A 20,062-nucleotide genomic window follows, 5' to 3' on the forward strand; every position below is an offset into this window, starting at 1 on the left:
TTAAGAAAGTCTCTGAATTATCAAAACCTAGCGCACTCTGAAGTCGCCTACAGCTTTTACTTGTAAAGTTTAACATTGTACATATTAAAGTCTTGATTGTGTGGTGCACTAGATGAAGTTTGTACTCTCTACTTCTAATAACTTATCTACAACAATTTTAGGCCAGTCTTCGGAAACATCAAAGACCTTCAGGCATTGAAGTGGTGGAGGCAGTAATCCAAATTGGCATGGTATGAGCACGTTCTTCACTGCAACTCCTTATCATTTAAAACCTTAATTGTGAAAATTGGTTGTCACTCAACTATTAATTACATTACATAAACGGGAAACCGTGTTGCACAGAAGGTCAAGTTTACTTTGGTTTGGATATTAGATTTGCCTGATGCTCATGAATATTCATGACATTGCCTAATATGATGATGGAATCAAGGTTAGCATGGTAGGAGCACGTCCTTCTCTGCTACGCCTCAACTAATTAAGACCTTAATTTGTGCAATTTGGTTATCACTCAACAACTAGTTAAATTTAATTAAAGGAAAACGTGTTGAGCAGACGGTCAAGTCCATAACTTCATCTTGATATAGATTTGCCAGAGAACGCTCATAAATATTCATGACAATGCCAGAAAGGACCAATCAAATGGTACAAAGTGTTGTTATTTACTTGTTACTATGGGTTACCCCTTAGTTACCATTAGTAACAGCACTGACGTACTATGCTAGGCTGCCTTCAAAATAACCAAACTCCTCTGATCTTCATCACTTCAGTGAAGAAACAACCGATGAAAGGATATCAAGATACTGTAATCCAGAGAGTATAAGGTTGACTGAAATCTACATGTAACTCTTGTCTTTTCATTCAATACAGTTTCCTTCAGGAATTTTTACATTTTTATATGCCTCTAAAGCTTGATCATGATAGTTGTTATCACATCCCTGTTTTTGACCTTGATGACACAATGCTGTCAGAGTGAGACTCTACGACAGTTCACTGGGGAAACCTACTTGGCTGAAAACCGTGCCTTACTGAATCATGTGTTTGAGTGGAAGACTGTATCTTCTCCTGTGATCTGTGGGCGAGACTGCTTTATGGATGCACAGTGTGCATCATTCAACTATCACATCAGAAGACGTATTTGTGTGTTGAATAATGCTAGCAGAGCTCACAGTCCCGATGACTTTGTTGCAATTGAAGGGAGTGCCTACTATGATGACAACTTGGACGCTTTGTCATTTTCACTGCCCAGCACTATGAATTACAGTGGTTGTTTGGATTTGTATCAAGCTGGTTACCGCAGCAATAGTTTATACACCATCTTTCCTAAAAGTCGGACTGACGGGTTACAGGTTTACTGTGATATGGAGACAGATGGAGGAGGCTGGATCGTGTTCCAGAGGAGACAAGATGGCTCTGGTGACTTTTACCGTACCTGGACTGAATACCAATCTGGGTTTGGTGATCTGCAGAATGAGTTCTGGTTGGGGAATGATATCCTGCGTGACCTTACTGGATCGGGTCAATGGGAGCTCAGTGTAGATATGGAAGATTGGCAGTCCAACACATCGTGGGCTTCTTATGGTGAGTTTGCTGTTACAGGTGACAAGTACACTCTCCAGGTTGGTTCATATGATGCTCAGAGTCCAGCAGGTGATTCAATGGCAGGTAGTAATGGCCATTCATTCTCAACAAAGGATCAAGACAATGATGCAAGGTCTGGTTACAATTGTGCCGAGCAAAGTGAAGGTGCCTGGTGGTTTAAAGCTTGCTTTACTGCTCATCTGAACGGTAAATACTATCCACAGGGAGAGGTGTCATATGCAGAGGGAATACAATGGGACGCGTGGAAAGGATATGAATACTCCCTGAAGAAATGCAGCATGAAAATACGGCAAGTTTTGTAACTATCAACTCATTGAACAGGTACAGGGAATAAGATGGAACAACTGGAGTGGGGATTATTAAAAATTGCATCATGAAAACACGGCAAGTTTTTTCGAATTCAAACTCTTACCAAGGCCAGGGTTTATGGGACATGAAGTGATTGACTTGTTGAACTGGAAAGGTTATCTTCTTCGCTGTAACTAAGAACATGAAGAATGCCTGAGACTCTCCATTTGAGCACAGAGATCAAGAACACATCAACGGTAGGCCCTTTTAACCTTGTTAACGCTATCAATGTTTTAAAAAAGGAAGAAAAGAAAGGTAAACAAAAACTACAACAAAAACAATTTCCAATAAATTCTAGTAAAAGATCAACTAAAAATTCAATTTTAATGAGAAGGCTCGAGTTTCTTTGACAAAGGAACTGCCGACTGTTTGTTGGTGGACATTACGAAAACATTCACAGCGGTATAATTTAATTTAACATCATTCTAAAGTTGATTTCCATTCAGTAAACAAACATCGGAAATATGAAATCAGATATTAGATACCGACTGTTTGACTATTGCAGTGAGATGAAAAACTATTGTTTTATTGTAGAATATTCTTTACTAGAATTTGTCTTTGAAGTGTTGAAATGTGTTGTGAAGCGAACTAAGGTAAAAGTTTATTTATAAACTTGTCCGAGCGGCCAGCTATTTTGTTTTGAAAGTTGAAAACTTGTATCGGTTTTATTGTTGAATGGAAGATGAAACATACTTGTTGTACATGTAGATCCCATGCTTGTGCTATTCAAAGGATTGGACACCTTTAGTAGTTGTCAAAGTAAACTAAATTGTTAATCGAAGTTGCAAGAGAATAATGAAAGAAAAAATACCCTTGTTGCACAAATTTGTGTGCTTTCAATCAGATGCATAAAAAAGGCTTCAGGCTTGAAGTCTTTTAATATTTGATCACAAAATTACCTCTATCTCAAAAAACTATGTTACTTCAGAGGGAGCCGTTTCTCACAATGTTTTACATTGTACACCATCGACAGCTCTTAGTTGCTCGTTACCAAATAAGTTTTTAGGCTAAAAATCATTTTGAGTAATTACCAAAGGGTGTCCAGTGCCTTTAAGCAAGTGATCCAATGAAGTACATATAATTTATTTCTAATTCATACCTCAGACAGTTTCGCTATTCCTATTATTGGTGGAGAGCGCGTCACGTGGGTGTGTACAAACCTTTGTTTATGACCAGTAAAAAGTGTTGAAACATGGGCGTGACACACGAGCTTGCACCTGTTCTTTTAAGACAGTTTTTTTATTCCTATTGGTCGAGAGCAACGGCTGAAACAGTCATGCCACATCACGCGATACGCACGACGCGCACAGCATTTCCTTATAAGTTGTTTATCCGATCGGGCCTAGGGCCTTACTATTTCATAGCTGGAGGGGTGTTGTGTTGAAAGAAACTATTGTACAATTAAAAATGTTGCATTTATTTTACTTTTTTTATTTTTACTTTGTACCAATGTTTTTTGACTGAAAAGGTATTTATCGGTTTTCAACTAGTGGTTTAAACCCGCCGAGGCCTGGTTCTTGATAATTTACCTCAACTTCGTCTCGGTAAAATTATCAAGAACCAGGCCTCTTTGGGATTAAACCACTAGTTGAAAACCTCTTCACCACACATTGATTCCATTATTTACATGTATAACACATTTTTGTGTGCAAATATTGTGTAATTGTTTAGGTGCACAACAGAAATACCAAGCACTTGAGTGGTCTAAGTGGTACATATAAGTGATTTGTTTTTGTAGGACTTAAAATTAGTGAAACTTTAAAAATATAATGATAAAATATAAATATTGTGAAATGTTGAGAAGAGATGTGAAAATCCGATTGTCGTACCACAACTTTCCACACTGGATGGTTCATGAATTGACAATAAAACACATTTATCTAGACTTTAGTTCAACGGAGGCCTGGCCTCAAGATGGTAAAGTCTCAATGATGCAACAATCTGATTTCGTCCAGCATTGTTTAACCAAACGATTGATGGCGATAACCAGCTAAGTTTGTTGGTATAGAAATAATTTCAAAGATCAGCCAAATTGTTTACTGAAATAATCAAGGTGTGTTTTTAAATTTACAGAGCAGAAGTTAAAATTGTGACCTGGAAATTCAAAACTTTTTTTTGTCGGAAGGAAATAGAATCGCACAACTAGGCCTATTACAAAATGTTTAACAGAGTGTTTAAGAAAAGATTTTTTGAAATGGTATTTTCTCTTTTTATTCTATTGTGATTATAGCTGCACACATGCTGTTGGATAGTAGAATTACATGGCACATGAACTGATTATATTGATATAATAAGTGATCTAAGTAATTTGTATTTGCAGGACTTAGAATTTAACTAGTGACACTTTAAAAATATAATGATAAAATATAAATATTGTGAAATGTTGAGAAGAGATGTGAAAATCAGATTGTCGTACCACAACTTTCCACACTGCTTCGTGTGGGGGAAGAGTCCACAGATTTGACCATGGATCAAGAACCTCAGTCTCCTGACGATGACTAGAGCAAGCTAGTCAAAACGTTGAGACCAATTCAGAACTGACTCCGCGGCAGTACAGTTAATTACGATCCTATAAGCTAAAGTAGTAGTCCAGTCTAATTTCTATACCATCCGCCCTGGTAATAGTTAAAAAGCAGGACAGTTCTTTTCAGAACTGAGAAGTCTCCCGAACCTCCGATTATCTACTCCACGGCAGTAGAATAAAGCAATACAGTTCCCTAAGAACAACTCTACCTGGCAAGTAGATACACACATGGTGTTACCGCAAACCAAATATACATTGATACCTCACCATGCAATGCCTCAATCCTATATATGATCAAGAATCTATCAAACCTTTGATTATGTAGAGGCATTAGTTCCTGTAAGACCAAGTGTGAAAGTACAGTAAACAGTTGACAATCTGATTTTGTTTTAAAAGCATTGTTTAACCATCAGGTGAAACCAAAAAGGCAGCTGAATTTTGAGTTAAAGAAATTGTTTCTAAGAAATCATTGCAAAGATTGGTGTACATGTACATAGCAACATTAGTTACTAAAATAATCAAAATTAATATGTGTTTAAATAATTAACGACGCGGAAGTCAACTTTGTGGACAGGATGTCAAAAGGCATGTGTTCTATCTGATGTCAAACCCATATCAGAAATGTTTAACTGAGTGTTTAAGAAAAGACTTTTTAATAATAATTCTTCTCTCTTTAATTAAAATTGTTTTCTTAATCTTTAAGTATGTAAACCTTAAATTAGTGATATGAAAATCACCTTTTGAGCTATTTTGACATTCACTTATCCAGGGCCAATTTAAGAACAAGGAAAGCTATCTTAAGTCAAACGTATGGACTGGAAATCTATATTAAAAAAAATTCCCCTATATTATCTTGATGGGAAAAAGTGTATCAGATGTTCAACAGAGTTATTTCAAAGGAAGGATTTTCAATAGTGTATTTTCTACTTTTAATTAACTGTATTGTCTTAATTTTTATTTATTTAAAGCTAGAATTAGTGATTTAAAGAAAGCAAAACTTTTTGCATGACTATACAGAAATTCACACAATCAGGGCCAATTTTAGAACAATGAAAACCAATTAAGATTTTATGATCCATGCCGCAACAAAGTTTCATGACCAAACGGCCTAAGCATCAAACTAAAATCATAATGATTATGTATGTCCTCAGAGTTTGGGTTTGAATCCCTGACATGTTATTTGTATTCTTTGCCAAGACACTTAACATTAATTGTTCCTCTTCACCAGGAGTATATTGGTACCTGTGAGTGTGGCCAATGTACATGTTGTGTGAATAATTAGCAACTTGGGCAACAATTTGTCAACAGTCTGAGAGAAATACTTGCAAAGATCAGTAGATCAGCAAAATTATGAACTGAAATAGGCTAATCACTGTGTTTTTAAATATTTTGAGAAGCAGTTTGTGGACTGGAAAGTCAAAACAGTTATTGTTTTTACCTGGTTGACAAAAACAATATCAGAAATGTTCAAAATTCCTGAGTGTTTAAGAAAAGACTTCTTGAAAGCACATATTATTCTCCTTTTATTTTACCTTAATTTTATTTGTATTAATGCTGTTTATGTTATGTAAACCTTAGATGAGTGAATAAAACAAAACATTTTTTGAATGACATACGTAACTGTCACCTGTGCCTGTGAGTGTGGACCTTGTTAACATTGTTGTTAATGATTAATGGCAACGTGTGTGCCCATTGGGATGCTGGTGCTGCATACTCCACAGGAGTTGAGATGAGTCAAGGAATGCCAAAGGCCCAAAAGAGGTACCAATAACCAAGGCATTCCTTGGGTGAGATTCAAACCCACAACCCCTTGGGTCCACGGGATAAAACCCCCAATAGCCAATATTCATCTTACACGTATATTTATCCCATTTTGTGACAAGGAATTCCAGAAAATGTATGGGCTACCGTGGTTTGGTTAAGTGTGTTAAAGTATACATGTAAGATAAATTTATTACTCTACTAGTCCTGCCTCATATAGTCGCTGCTTATAGTCGCTACACCTACATGTACATGTATTCCCAACAATTCTTAATTTAAATTCTCAAGATGCATTGCGGCATACATTGTACTCTTTGCCGCAGGCACAAAATAGTAAAATTCACAAGGAAAGGAATGGGTCAAGGCTGATGTCTGATTGTGATGGTGTGAATAGTCATGAGAAACACAATTGGTTCACCAAGCAGGAAGTCACAACAATTTTTGGATTAGTCATGGCGGCATGATTATTCAAGTAGTTGAGCAACGGTTTGTAGTTGCAGTTCGACTAAGTATTAGTTTTGACTTTGACACTAGCCACACAAGTCGCCCAGGCTAAGTGTTAAGCACTGCCCAAAACCTTCCCTGAGTCCTGTGAACAAAAATCCATATTACTTGGGTGGGATTCAAACCCACGGACTACATGTATGCCACTTCTAGAGCAGTTTTCATACCAATGGATTAGTATAATGCAGGTTTTGATTTCACAAAGCACATTCAGAGCTATCAATGAACTAGCCAATGAATTTGTTTTAATTGCTAAGGGCAATTACAAATTGGAGTAAAACCATGTAACAAAAAAACAAACGAAAATAAAACACGTAAAAAATAAAGCAATTTAGTGATAATATTGACTGTTTAGCAAGTTCAGCTGTTTAGCAAATACGGCAAGTTCTGTAACTATCAACTGTTCCAATTGACCAACTATTAATTGACCAGGGACAGGGAATAAAACGGAACAACTGGAGTGGGGATTATTACTCCCTCAAGGAATACAGCATGAAAATATGGCAACCAAGCCATTCAAAAACTCAGACTCTTACCCTGTGGACGAGACTGCTCTTTGGATCCACAGTGTGCATCATTCAACTATCACATCATAAAAGGTATTTGTGAGTTGAATAATGCCAGCAGAGCTCACAACCCTAATGATTTTGTTGAGATTCAAGGGAGCGCCTACTATGACGACAACTTGGATACTTTTTCATTTTCACTACCAACCACTACAAGTTACAGCAGTTGTCTGGAGTTGTATCAAGCTGGTTACCACATCAATGGTTTATATACACCATCTTTCCTTCACTAAGTCTGACTGATGGGTTACAGGTTTACTGTGATATGGAGACAGATGGAGGAGGCTGGATCGTGTTCCAGAGGAGACAAGATTGCTCAGTTGACTTTTATCGTAACTGGACTGAATACCAATCTGGGTTTGGTGATCTACAGAATGAGTTGTGGCTGGGGAATGACATCCTGCGTGACCTTATTGGATCAGGTCAATGGCAACTCAGAGTAGATATGGAAGATTGGCAGTCCAACACATCGTGGGCTTCTTATGGTGAATTTGCTGTTACAGGTGACAAGTACACTCTCCAGGTTGGTTCATATGATGCTCAGAGTCCAGCAGGTGATTCAATGGCATGGCATGATGGCCAATCATTCACAACGAAGGATCAAGACAATGATGCAGGGTCTGGTTACAATTGTGCCGAGCGATATGAAGGTGCCTGGTGGTTTAAGGATTGCTTTCAAGCTCATCTGAACGGTAAATACTATCCACAGGGAGAGGTTTACTTGTCAGAGGGAATACAATGGTACAGCTGGAAAGGATATTACTACTCCCTGAAGAAATGCAGCATGAAAATACGGCAAGTTTTGTAACTATCAACTCACCGCTATTTGAACGTACCGGGCAGACCGGGGTCGACCCAGGGAAGCTAAACGAACGCACCCAATGTAAAGCGCATTGATGGTTTATTGTAAAATGTCTTATTATTAATTTGCTATCGTTTGTTTTAGCTATCATTTGTTTTTAGATTCCTTGAATCAGTCTAGGAAAATGAATATCATTTTTTGAGTTATAATGCCAAGCTATACTGTACGTACTAATATATGCGTTTGTATTTGTAAAAATAATAAGGTTTATTGTGTTTCAGGGTAGGCAGTGGGGGCATAGGCTGACCGCGGTGTACATTTACGTTGTCGTGCACGACGTGCACATGCATGTCCTATATCTTTGTGTGGGTTCAACAGCGCCCTCAACTGATATGCTATTCACTGTAGTACCTTATCATCTTTTTCAAATGGGAGACTTGGCTCATTGCCGTATCAAATCAAGGGCTTTTTGCCTCTTGTTAACCAGGCAACTTTTTAAGGACAAAAAATGGCGTAGTAAACAACATAAATTCTCCTGCCATACCACAGTTAATAACCAGGATGTACCTTTAAGTCGCATACATGGCATAGGGCTAAACGGCACTGGACACTTTTGGTAATTACTCAAAGTAATTGTTAGCATAAAAACTTACTTAGTAACGAGCAATGGAGAGCTGTTGATAGTAAAACACATTGTGATAAACAGCTCCCTCTGAAGTAACGTAGTTTTTGTGAAAGACATAGTTTCTCACCCAAATAATATTTGAATTGAAACAAGACCTCAGCTGCGGTCTCGAATTCAAGCATCTGAAAGCACACAGCTTACAGTGCAACAAGAGTTTTTTTCTTCCATTATTCTCACACAACTTCGACAACCAATTGATTTCAAATTTTAACAGTTTTTTTATGCATGTTGAGATACACCAAGTGAGCAAGACAGATCGTTGACAATTACCACAGGTCTCCAGTACCTTTAACTGTTAAAGGAACACGTTGCCTTGGATCGGACGAACTGGTCTATAAAAAGCGTTTGAAACCTTTTGTTATGAAATGCTAATGGTTAGAAAGATGTTTTAAAGTAGAATATATTGATCTACAAAAGTATCACTCAAAATTGCACGTTTTTCATTATACGTCGCGAACTAACACGGTCGGCCATTTATGGGAGTCAAAAATTTGACTCCCATAAATGGCTGACCGTGTTAGTCGACGAGGTAAAAAGAAAACCACGCAATTTCGAGGCATATTAATGCAGAGCATTGTATTCTACTTTTACAACATCTTTCTAACCATACCGATTTTATAACAAACGGTTACAGAATGCTTTTCAAGGACCAACTCGACCGATCCAAAGCAACGTGTTCCTGTAAGTGTTATATAGTAAGGCATATTGATTGAATACAGTCCACACAATAATCTCAACCTGAAAGTCGGGCAGAACGAAAGCGGATACTATGCAAAAAGTTGACTCTTTTGTCACCATTATACATGTACAATGTAGCTAACAGCAAACTCAAAGCTGTCTTGTATTTTAGGAAGTGCCCTGATGCTGAAGTAACGTAGGGCATTATACACGTACTTGTAAACCAGTTAAGTATTATATTGAAAATATTGATCGTGCAATTAACACAACCATCTCAACTTGAAGAAGCCGTCAGACCATTGTGATGGAAAAACCCTGCTCTACTGGAGTACAATGAAAGGGCTAAACTATAGAAGCATTAGTGAAAAGGTTTTCAATAGGCAATTAGTCAGGAAATTATTACACCACAGGCGTAAGCAGAGCGGGAAGAGCAGAGCCAATGAAAACACGCTACAGATGATGATGGTGTATGTCTTCAAGCTTTTGTCTTGTGCCATTTTTCTTTCTTTTGCTCTCACTCTCTCATCGCTGTGAAATGCTGATGTCAATGGGTGGAGTTTAAAATTGGTTGCGACCGAAGATGTGGTTCATTTAATCCGTCTATGAAGAACCGTCAGTGTCAGGACATCTTTTCACAGTCAGTTAAAGGGGGAAAATTAACACAAAAAACATCTCTCTGATAGAATCCACGAACATTCATCATGGAAGTTATGATGATCATAATCTTGGTTAAGACTTTGATGGTACAAACCTGCCAGGGTGAAAACCAACAACAGTTCAGCGAAACGTTTTACCTGGCTGAAAACCAAGCCTTACTGAATCATGTGTTTCAGTTGAAGACTGTATCTTCTCCTGTGATCTGTGGGCGAGACTGCTCTATGGATCCACAGTGTGCATCATTCAACTACCACATCATAAAAGGTATTTGTGAATTGAATAATGCCAGCAGAGCCCACAGCCCTGATGACTTTGTTGAGATTCAAGGAAGTGCCTACTATGATGACAACTTGGACACTTTATCATTTTCACTACCCAGCACTACCACTACAACAAGTTACAGTAGTTGTCTGGAGATGTACCAAGCTGGTTACAGCATCAATGGTTTATACACCATCTTTCCTTCAAGCGTGCCTGATGGGTTACAGGTTTACTGTGATATGGAGACAGATGGAGGAGGCTGGATCGTGTTCCAAAGGAGGCAAGATGGCTCTATTGACTTTGACCGTACCTGGGCTGATTACCAATCTGGGTTTGGTGATGATCTACAGAATGAGTTCTGGTTGGGGAATGATATCCTACGTGACCTTACTGGGTCAGGTCAATGGGAGCTCAGAGCAGATATGGAAGATTGGGAGTCCAACACAGCTTGGGCGTCCTATGGTGAGTTTGCTGTTACAGGAGCCAAGTACACTCTCCAGGTTGGTTCATATGATGCTCAGAGTACAGCAGGTGATTCAATGGCAGTTAGTAATGGCCATTCATTCTCAACGGAGGATCAGGACAATGATGCGTGGTCTAATGTCAACTGTGCCAAGCGATATGATGGGGCCTGGTGGTTTAATACCTGCTTTCGTGCTCATCTGAACGGTAAATATTATCCAAGCCAAGATGTGACACAATCACATGGAATACAATGGAAAGAGTGGAAAGGGAAATACTACTCCTTGAAGAAATGCAGCATGAAAATACGGCAAGTTTTGTAACTATCAACTCATTGACCGGGGACAGGCAATTAAAATTGAATGACTGGAGTGGGGATTATTACTCCCTCAAGAAATGCAGCATGTTAATACTGAAAGAACATAAAAGTTAAACTCAAACAATTACCAAAGGGTTTTTGGAACATGAATTGAGTGACTTGTTGAACTGAAAACTTTGTTTTCATTGCTGTAAGAAATGCCCCCAGACCCTCCATTTGAACAAAGGGACCGACAACGCATCAATGGTAGGGTTTTTAATAACATTAAAGGCAGTGGACACTATTGTTATTACTCAAAATAATTATCAGTATAAAAACTCACTTGGTAACGAGTAATGGGGAGAGGTTGATAGTATAGTGAGAAACAGCTCCCTCTGAAGTGCAAAGTTTTTGAGAAAGAAGTAATTTTCCAAGAATTTGATTTCATTTAGAATTTGAGGTCTCGAAATCAAGAATCTAAAAGCACACAACTTCGTGTGACAAGGCTGTTTTTTTTTCTTCTTTCATAGTTATCTCGCAACTTCAACGACCAATTGAGCTCAAGTTTTCACAGGTTTGTTATTTTATGCATGTTGATACACCAAGTGAGAAGACTGGTCTTTGACAATTTACTAATAGTGTCCACTGTCTTTAACATTAACAAGAAAAACAAAAGCCAAAAACCCCCAAATAGCTCATTGCCGAAGCAAATCAAGGTCTATTTGGCAATGGTTGAGAACCAGGAACTTATGAATTTTGAGAAAAAATAAGCAGTGGTCTAGCTTATATAGCACTGCTGTAGAATCTCAAAGGTTCTTGGTTTGAATCCCGTCTGAGTATGCATGTAATGTTTGTTCACAGAACACGGGAAAGTAATCAAGTACACAGTGCTACACATTTAGTGTATCCCGTGCAATTAACACACCATTTCAACTTGAAGGTCATCAGGCCATTGTGATGGAAAATACCCTGGAAAGGGAGTACAATGGAAAGCCTTAAATTAGAGAAACAGTACTAAAAATGTTTTCAATAGGCAATTAGTCTGAACAAATATAACACTACAGGAGTAAGCAAAAAATCATGAGCGAGGAGAGCACAACCAATCAAAACCCACTACAGATGATGATTGTGTCTTGTGCGTTTTTTTAATGTCTTTTTCAAGAAGAGCACAGCCAATCAAAACCTGCCACAAATGATGCTGGCGTTTGTCTCCATGCTTTTGGTTTGTGTGGTTTTGTTTTTCTATCTTGTTCTCACTCTCTCTCTCACTGCTGAGGAAACGCCAATGGGTGGAGCTTCTGCATTAAAAATAGCTGCAAACCAAAGATTTGGTTCATTTGATTCGTTTGTGTTAACGAGTAACTGTTAGGGTAGGGACAACTCTTGATCGAACTCTTCACCGATGGTTAGGGGAGAAAATAAACACCAAATATTCTCTCTGATAGAATCCAAAAACATTCATAAGGGAAAATAAGATGATCACAATCTTCGTTCTGATTTTGATGGTACAAACCTGCCTAGGAGAAAACCAAAAACGTTTCATCGAAACCTTCTACTTGGCTGAAAACCGTGCCTTACTGAATCATGTGTTTGAGTGGAAGACTGTATCTTCTCCTGTGATCTGTGGGCGAGACTGCTCTATGGATCCACAGTGTGCATCATTCAACTATCACATCATAAGAGGTATTTGTGTGTTGAATAATGCAAGAAGAGATCACAGTCCCGATGAGTTTGTTCAGATTCAAGGGAGTGCCTACTATGATGACAACTTGGACGCTTTGTCATTTTCACTGCCCAGCACTATGAATTACAGTGGTTGTTTGGATTTGTATCAAGCTGGTTACCGCAGCAATGGTTTATACACCATCTTTCCTACAAGTCGGACTGACGGGTTACAGGTTTACTGTGATATGGAGACAGATGGAGGAGGCTGGATCGTGTTCCAGAGGAGACAAGATGGCTCTGGTGACTTTTACCGTGCCTGGGCTGAATACCAATCTGGTTTTGGTGACCTACAGAATGAGTTCTGGCTGGGGAATGATATCCTGCGTGACCTTACTGGGTCAGGTCAATGGCAACTCAGAGTAGATATTGAAGATTGGCAGTCCAACACAACTTGGGCTTCTTATGGTGAGTTTGCTGTTACAGGTGACAAGTACACTCTCCAGGTTGGTTCATATGATGCTCAGAGTCCAGCAGGTGATTCAATGGCACACCATAATGGCCATTCATTCACAACGAAAGATCAAGACAATGATGCAAAATCTTTTAACTGTGCCGAGCAATGGGAAGGTGCCTGGTGGTATAATTACTGCTTTCGTGCTAACCTTAACGGTAAATACTATCCACAGGGACATGTGCCATTTGGACATGGAATACAATGGGTCATACGGAAAGGATATGAATACTCCCACAAAAAAAGCAGCATGAAAATACGGCAAGTTTTGTAACTATCACCTCATTAAACAGGTACAGAAAATAAAACAGAATGACCGGAGTGGGGATTATTCCCTCAAGAAAGCTGGCATGGAAATACGGCAAGTAATCTATCTCAAACTCATACCCGAGGGTTGTTGGAACGAGAATTGACTGACTTGTTGCACTGGACAGGTTATTTTCTTTGCTGTAAGAAATGCCAAGAGACTATCCATATGGACACAGCTGAGATCAACAACACCAACGGTAGGGTTTTTAATCACGTTCACATTATCAATTAATTTATTAAAGGAACAGAAAAAAAGAAAATGCAAAATGCTAAAAATAAAAACCAAAAACTCATTGCCGTATCAAATCAAGGGCTATTTGGCTCTGGTTCAATAGGGAATGAATTTTTTTGCAGAAAAAGGTGAAAACCAAAAATTATGGCGGAGTATTAACAACTTTTCAGTACAAACATGCTTCAAAATATAGGCTCCTGCCACACTACAGTTAATAACGAGAACCTACATACAGATATGGCTTAAGTGTTATCGTAAGTATTGATTGTACGATCCACACCACCACCTCAACTTGAAGGTCTGGCCACTGGAAAGCACTCTTTTTACTCTCAATTGAGCTGTCGGTAAATTCAAAGTCTTCTTAGTATTTTAGGAAGCCCCTTAATTGCCAAAACGTTAGTACACTGAGATTGCGTTGGGCTTAACTGTCAAGTATTATATCGTACATATTGGTTGTACGGTCCACACGACCATCTCAACCTGACCCCTGCACTCTTTTTTCTCTCCATTGAGCTGCCGGTAAATTCAAAGTCTTCTTAGTATTTTAGGAAGTCCTTTAATTGTGAAAACGTTGCCCACACTGAAATCGCATTGGGCTTACCCTTCTAGTATTATTTAGTAGTAATGAGTGTATTGTCCAAAGGACAATCTCAACTTGAAGGGCTGGCCATTGTGATTGAAAATACTCTGCCAGCGCCAGGAAATGGAGTACAATGGAAGGGCTTATATTATAGAAACGTTACTGCTAAGGTTTTCAATTGGCGAGTGTAAACCATTAAAAAAAAAAAAAAAAAAAATTAAAGACGTAAGGAAATAATCTTGAGCGAGAAGAGCACAGCCAATCAAAACCTGCCACAAATGATGCTGGCGGTTGTCTCATAGCTTTTGGTTTGTGTGGTGTTCTTTTTCTTCCTTTGTTTCTCCCTCAATGCTGTGTATCAGTGATGTCAATGGGTGGGTCTTACTGCGTTAAAATAGGTTGCAACCAAAGATTTGGTTCATTTGATTTGTCTGTGTCAAAGAGTAACTGTCAGTGTCAGGACAACTTTCCAGCAAAAGTAAGGGGAAAAATATTACCCAATATTTTCTCTCTGATAGAGTCCATTGAACACTCAACATGGAAGTTATGATCATAATCTTTGTTCTGATTTTGATGGTAAAATCCTGCCAGGGTGTTAACCAACGGATGATCGGAATGTTCTACTTGGCTGAAAACCGAGCCTTACTGAATCATGTGTTTGAGTGGAAGACTGTATCTTCTCCTGTGATATGTGGGAGAGACTGCTCTATGGATCCACAGTGTGCATCATTCAACTATCACATCACAAGAGGTAGTTGCGAGTTGAATAATGCCAGCAGAGCTCACAGCCCTGATGACTTTGTTGCAATTCAAGGGAGTGCCTACTATGATGTCAACTTGGATACTTCTTTATTTTCACTACCCGGCACTAGTAGTTGTCTGGAGTTATATCAAGCTGGTTACCGCATCAATGGTTTATACACCATCTTTCCTACAAGTCTTACTGGTGGGTTACAGGTTTACTGTGATATGGAGACAGATGGAGGAGGCTGGATCGTGTTCCAGAGGAGACAAGATGGCTCTGGTGACTTTTACCGTACCTGGGCTGAATACCAATCTGGGTTTGGTGATCTGCAGAATGAGTTCTGGTTGGGGAATGATATCCTGCGTGACCTTACTGGATCGGGTCAATGGCAGCTCAGTGTAGATATGGAAGATTGGCAGTCCAACACATCTTGGGCTTCTTATGGTGAGTTTGCTGTTACAGGTGACAAGTACACTCTCCAGGTTGGTTCATATGATGCTCAGAGTCCAGCAGGTGATTCAATGGCATGGCATGATGGCCAATCATTCTCAACAAAGGATCAGGACAATGATGCAAGGTCTGATTACAATTGTGCCGAGGGATATGAAGGTGCCTGGTGGTTTAATCGCTGTTTTCAAGCTCATCTGAACGGTAAATACTATCCACAGGGAGAGGTGTCATTTGCACAGGGAATACAATGGGAAGCGTGGAAAGGATATTACTACTCCCTGAAGAAATGCAGCATGAAAATACGGCAAGTTTTGTAACTATCAACTCATTGAACAGGTACAGGGAATAAGATGGAACAACTGGAGTGGGGATTATTACAAATTGCATCATGAAAACACGGCAAGTTTTTTCGAATTCAAACTCTTACCAAGGCCATGGTTTATGGGACATGAAGTGATTGACTTGTTGAACTGGAAAGGTTATTTTCTTCGCTGTAACTAAGAACATGAAGAATGCCTGAGACTCTCCATTTGAGCACAGAGATCAAGAACACATCAACGGTAGGCCCTTTTAACCTTGTTAACGCTATCAATGTTTTAAAAAAGGAAGAAAAGAAAGGTAAACAAAAACTACAACAAAAACAATTTCCAATAAATTCTAGTAAAAAGATCAACTAAAAATTCAATTTTAATGAGAAGGCTCAAATTTCTTTGACAAAGGGACTGCCGACTGTTTGTTGGTGGACATTACGAAAACATTCACAACATTCACAGCGGTAAAGTTGATTTCCATTCAGTATACAAACATCGGAAATATGAAATCAGATATTAGATACCGACTGTTTGACTATTGCAGTGAGATGAAAAATTATTGTTTTATTGTAGAATATTCTTTACTAGAATTTGTCATTTGACATTTTATGAAAGTAACATTTACAATCTCATTTCGTCCAGCATTGTTTAACCAAACGATTGATGGCGATAACCAGCTAAGTTTGTTGGTAAAGAAATAATTTCAAAGATCAGCCAAATTGTTTACTGAAATAATCAAGGTGTGTTTTTAAATGTACAGAGCAGAAGTTAAAATTGTGACCTGGAAATTCAAAACTTTTTTTTGTCGGAAGGAAATAGAATCGCACAACTAGGCCTATTACAAAATGTTTAACAGAGTGTTTAAGAAAAGATTTTTTGAAATGGTATTTTCTCTTTTTATTCTATTGTGATTATAGCTGCACACATGCTGTTGGATAGTAGAATTACATGGCACGTGAACTGATTATATTGATATAATAAGTGATCCAAGTCATTTGTATTTGTAGGACTTAGAATTTAACTAGTGACATTTTCAAACTTGCCAAATATTGTGAAATGCTGAGAAGAGATGTAAAAATCAGATTGTCGTACCACAACTTTCCACACTGCTTCGTGTGGGGGAAGAGTCCAGAGATTTGACCATGGATCAAGAACCTCAGTCTCCTGACGATGACTAGAGCAAGCTAGTCGAAACATTGAGACCAATTCAGAACTGACTCTGCGGCAGTACAGTTAATTACGATCCTATAAGCTACAGTAGTAGTCCAGTCTAATTTCTATACCATCCGCCCTGGTAATAGTTAAAAAGCAGGACAGTTCATTACAGAACTGAGAAGTCTCCCGAACCTCCGATTATCTACTCCACGGCAGTAGAATAAAGCAAGACAGTTCCCTAAGAACAACTCTACCTGGCAAGTAGATACACACATGGTGTTACCGCAAACCAAATATACATTGATACCTCACCATGCAATGCCTCAAATCCTATATATGATCAAGAATCTATCAAACCTTTGATTATGTAGAGGCATTAGTTCCTGTAAGACCAAGTGTGAAAGTACAGTAAACAGTTGACAATCTGATTTTGTTTTAAAAGCATTGTTTAACCATCGGGTGAAACCAAAAAGCCAGCTGAATTTTGAGTTAAAGAAATTGTTTCTAAGAAATCATTGCAAAGATTGGTGTACATAGCAACATTAGTTACTGAAATAATCAAAATTAATATGTGTTTAAATAATTAACGAGGCGGAAGTCAACTTTGTGGACAGGATGTCAAAAGGCATGTGTTCTATCTGATGTCAAAACCATATCAGAAATGTTCAACTGAGAGTTTAAGAAAAGACTTTTTAATGATATATTATTCTCTTTTTAATTAAAATTGTTTTCTTAATCTTTAAGTGTGTAAACCTTAAATTAGTGATATGAAAATCACCTTTAGTGCTATTTAGACATTGGCTTAAATCCAGGGCCAATTTAAGAACAAAGCTATCAAGTCAAACGTATGGACTAGAAATCTATATAAAAAAACGTTTTCACCTATATTATCTTGATGGGAAAAAGTGTATCAGATGTTCAACAGAGTAATTTCAAAGGAGGAATTTTCAAAAGTGTGTTTGCTACTTTTAATTAATTGAATTGTCTTAATTTTAATTTATTTAAAGCTAGAATTTGTGATTTAAAGAAAAAGAATAACTTTTTGTATGACTATACAAAAATTCATACTTATCCAGGGTCAATTTCAGAACAATGAAAACCAATTAAGCTTTTATGATCCATGCCGCAACAAAGTTTCATGACCAAACGGCCTAAGCATCAAACTAAAATCATAATGATTATGTATGTCCTCAGAGTTTGGGTTTGAATCCCTGACATGTTATTTGTATTCTTTGCCAAGACACTTAACATTAATTGTTCCTCTTCACCAGGAGTATATTGGTACCTGTGAGTGTGGCCAATGTACATGTTGTGTGAATAATTAGCAACTTGGGCAACAATTTGTCAACAGTCTGAGAGAAATACTTGCAAAGATCAGTAGATCAGCAAAATTATGAACTGAAATAGGCTAATCACTGTGTTTTTAAATATTTTGAGAAGCAGTTTGTGGACTGGAAAGTCAAAACAGTTATTGTTTTTACCTGGTTGACAAAAACAATATCAGAAATGTTCAAAATTCCTGAGTGTTTAAGAAAAGACTTTTTGAAAGCACATATTATTCTCCTTTTATTTTACCTTAATTTTATCTGTATTAATGCTGTTTATGTTATGTAAACCTTAGTTGAGTGAATAAAACAAAAACATTTTTTTAATTGACATACGTAACTGTCACCTGTACCTGTGAGTGTGGACCTTGTTAACATTGTTGTGAATGATTAATGGCAACATGTGTGCCCATTGGGATGCTGGTGCTGCATACTCCACAGGAGTTGAGATGGGTCAAGGAATGCCAAAGGCCCAAAAGAGGTGCCAATAACCAAGGCATTCCTTGGGTGAGATTCAAACCCACAACCCCTTGGGTCCATGGGATAAAACCCCCAATAGCCAATATTCATCTTACACGTATATTTATCCCATTTTGTGACAAGGAATTCCAGAAAATGTATAGGGCTACCGCGGTTTGGTTAAGTGTGTTAAAGTATACATGTAAGATAAATTTATTGCTCTACTAGTCCTGCCTCATATAGTCGCTACTTATAGTCGCTACACCTACATGTACATGTAGTCCCAACTAATTTTTAATTTAAATTCTCAAGATGCATTGCGGCATACATTGTACTCTTTGCCACAGGCGCAAAATAGTAAAATTCACAAGGAAAGGAATGGGTCAAGGCTGATGTCTGATTGTGATGGTGTGAATAGTCATGAGAAACACAATTGGTTCACCAAGCAGGAAGTCACGAAAATTTTTGGATTAGTCATGGCGGCATGATTATTCAAGTAGTTGAACAACGGTTTGTAGTTGCAGTTCGACTAAGTATTAGTTTTGACTTTGACACTAGCCACACAAGTCGCCCAGGCTAAGTGTTAAGCACTGCCCAGAACCTTCCCTGAGTCCTGTGAACAAAAATCCATATTATTCGGGTGGGATTCAAACCCACGGACTACATGTATGCCACTTCTAGAGCAGTTTTCATACCAATGGATTAGTATAATGCAGGTTTTGATTTCACAAAGCACATTCAGAGTTATCAATGAACTAGCCAATGAATTTGTTTTAATTGCTAAGGGCAATTACAAATTGGAGTAAAACCATTAGGCCTGGGCGAATTATTCAAATATCCGGTTAATGGCGAATAGGTTTTCCTATCCGTAACCGCGAATGCCTTTTTTTTCTTAACCGGATATCCGCATAGGGCGCAAATAGCTGTTTATAAACCGGATAGTTCTGTAATTACGACCAAGTAACCGGATATTCTTAAATATAATTACCGAATATCCGCGGACGTCGGGCGACAACTGATAGGAATGTTTTGTCTGAATCCTTATGAAACTTGTATTAAGACAGCATAAACAGCATAAATTAAGTATTTAACTATGCTCACCTCCGTGAAGAGTTAAAACAATGAAATTTCTGACGCAATTTGTTCAAAGATTACGAAAGTTTTCCTTCACGTAG

General features: G+C 38.1%; 5 protein-coding genes across 5 annotated transcripts; all 5 read left to right on the plus strand.

Moving 5' to 3' along the window:
* The first annotated feature begins 950 nt into the window (after window positions 1-950).
* On the plus strand, window positions 951-1,901 carry LOC117299575 (microfibril-associated glycoprotein 4-like). Its single transcript, XM_033783125.1, has one exon. It carries the CDS (start codon window positions 951-953, stop codon window positions 1,899-1,901), a length of 951 nt encoding a protein of 316 aa, XP_033639016.1.
* Window positions 1,902-7,567: 5,666 nt separating this feature from the next.
* Window positions 7,568-8,110, plus strand: LOC117299576 (ryncolin-1-like). Its single transcript, XM_033783126.1, has one exon. The coding sequence runs from the start codon at window positions 7,568-7,570 to the stop codon at window positions 8,108-8,110; it is 543 nt and encodes a 180-aa protein (XP_033639017.1).
* A 2,058-nt stretch (window positions 8,111-10,168) lies between these two features.
* LOC117299577 (ryncolin-1-like) lies at window positions 10,169-11,170 on the plus strand. The gene has a single exon (XM_033783127.1). It carries the CDS (start codon window positions 10,169-10,171, stop codon window positions 11,168-11,170), a length of 1,002 nt encoding a protein of 333 aa, XP_033639018.1.
* Window positions 11,171-12,620: 1,450 nt separating this feature from the next.
* LOC117299578 (ryncolin-2-like) lies at window positions 12,621-13,595 on the plus strand. Its single transcript, XM_033783128.1, has one exon. It carries the CDS (start codon window positions 12,621-12,623, stop codon window positions 13,593-13,595), a length of 975 nt encoding a protein of 324 aa, XP_033639019.1.
* Window positions 13,596-14,891: 1,296 nt separating this feature from the next.
* Window positions 14,892-15,954, plus strand: LOC117299580 (ryncolin-1-like). The gene has a single exon (XM_033783129.1). The coding sequence runs from the start codon at window positions 14,980-14,982 to the stop codon at window positions 15,952-15,954; it is 975 nt and encodes a 324-aa protein (XP_033639020.1). The 5' UTR covers window positions 14,892-14,979.
* The last annotated feature ends 4,108 nt before the right edge of the window (window positions 15,955-20,062 follow it).

Source organism: Asterias rubens, chromosome 14 (genome assembly GCF_902459465.1).
Source record: "Asterias rubens chromosome 14, eAstRub1.3, whole genome shotgun sequence".
Classification (NCBI taxonomy): Eukaryota; Metazoa; Echinodermata; class Asteroidea; order Forcipulatida; family Asteriidae; genus Asterias; species Asterias rubens.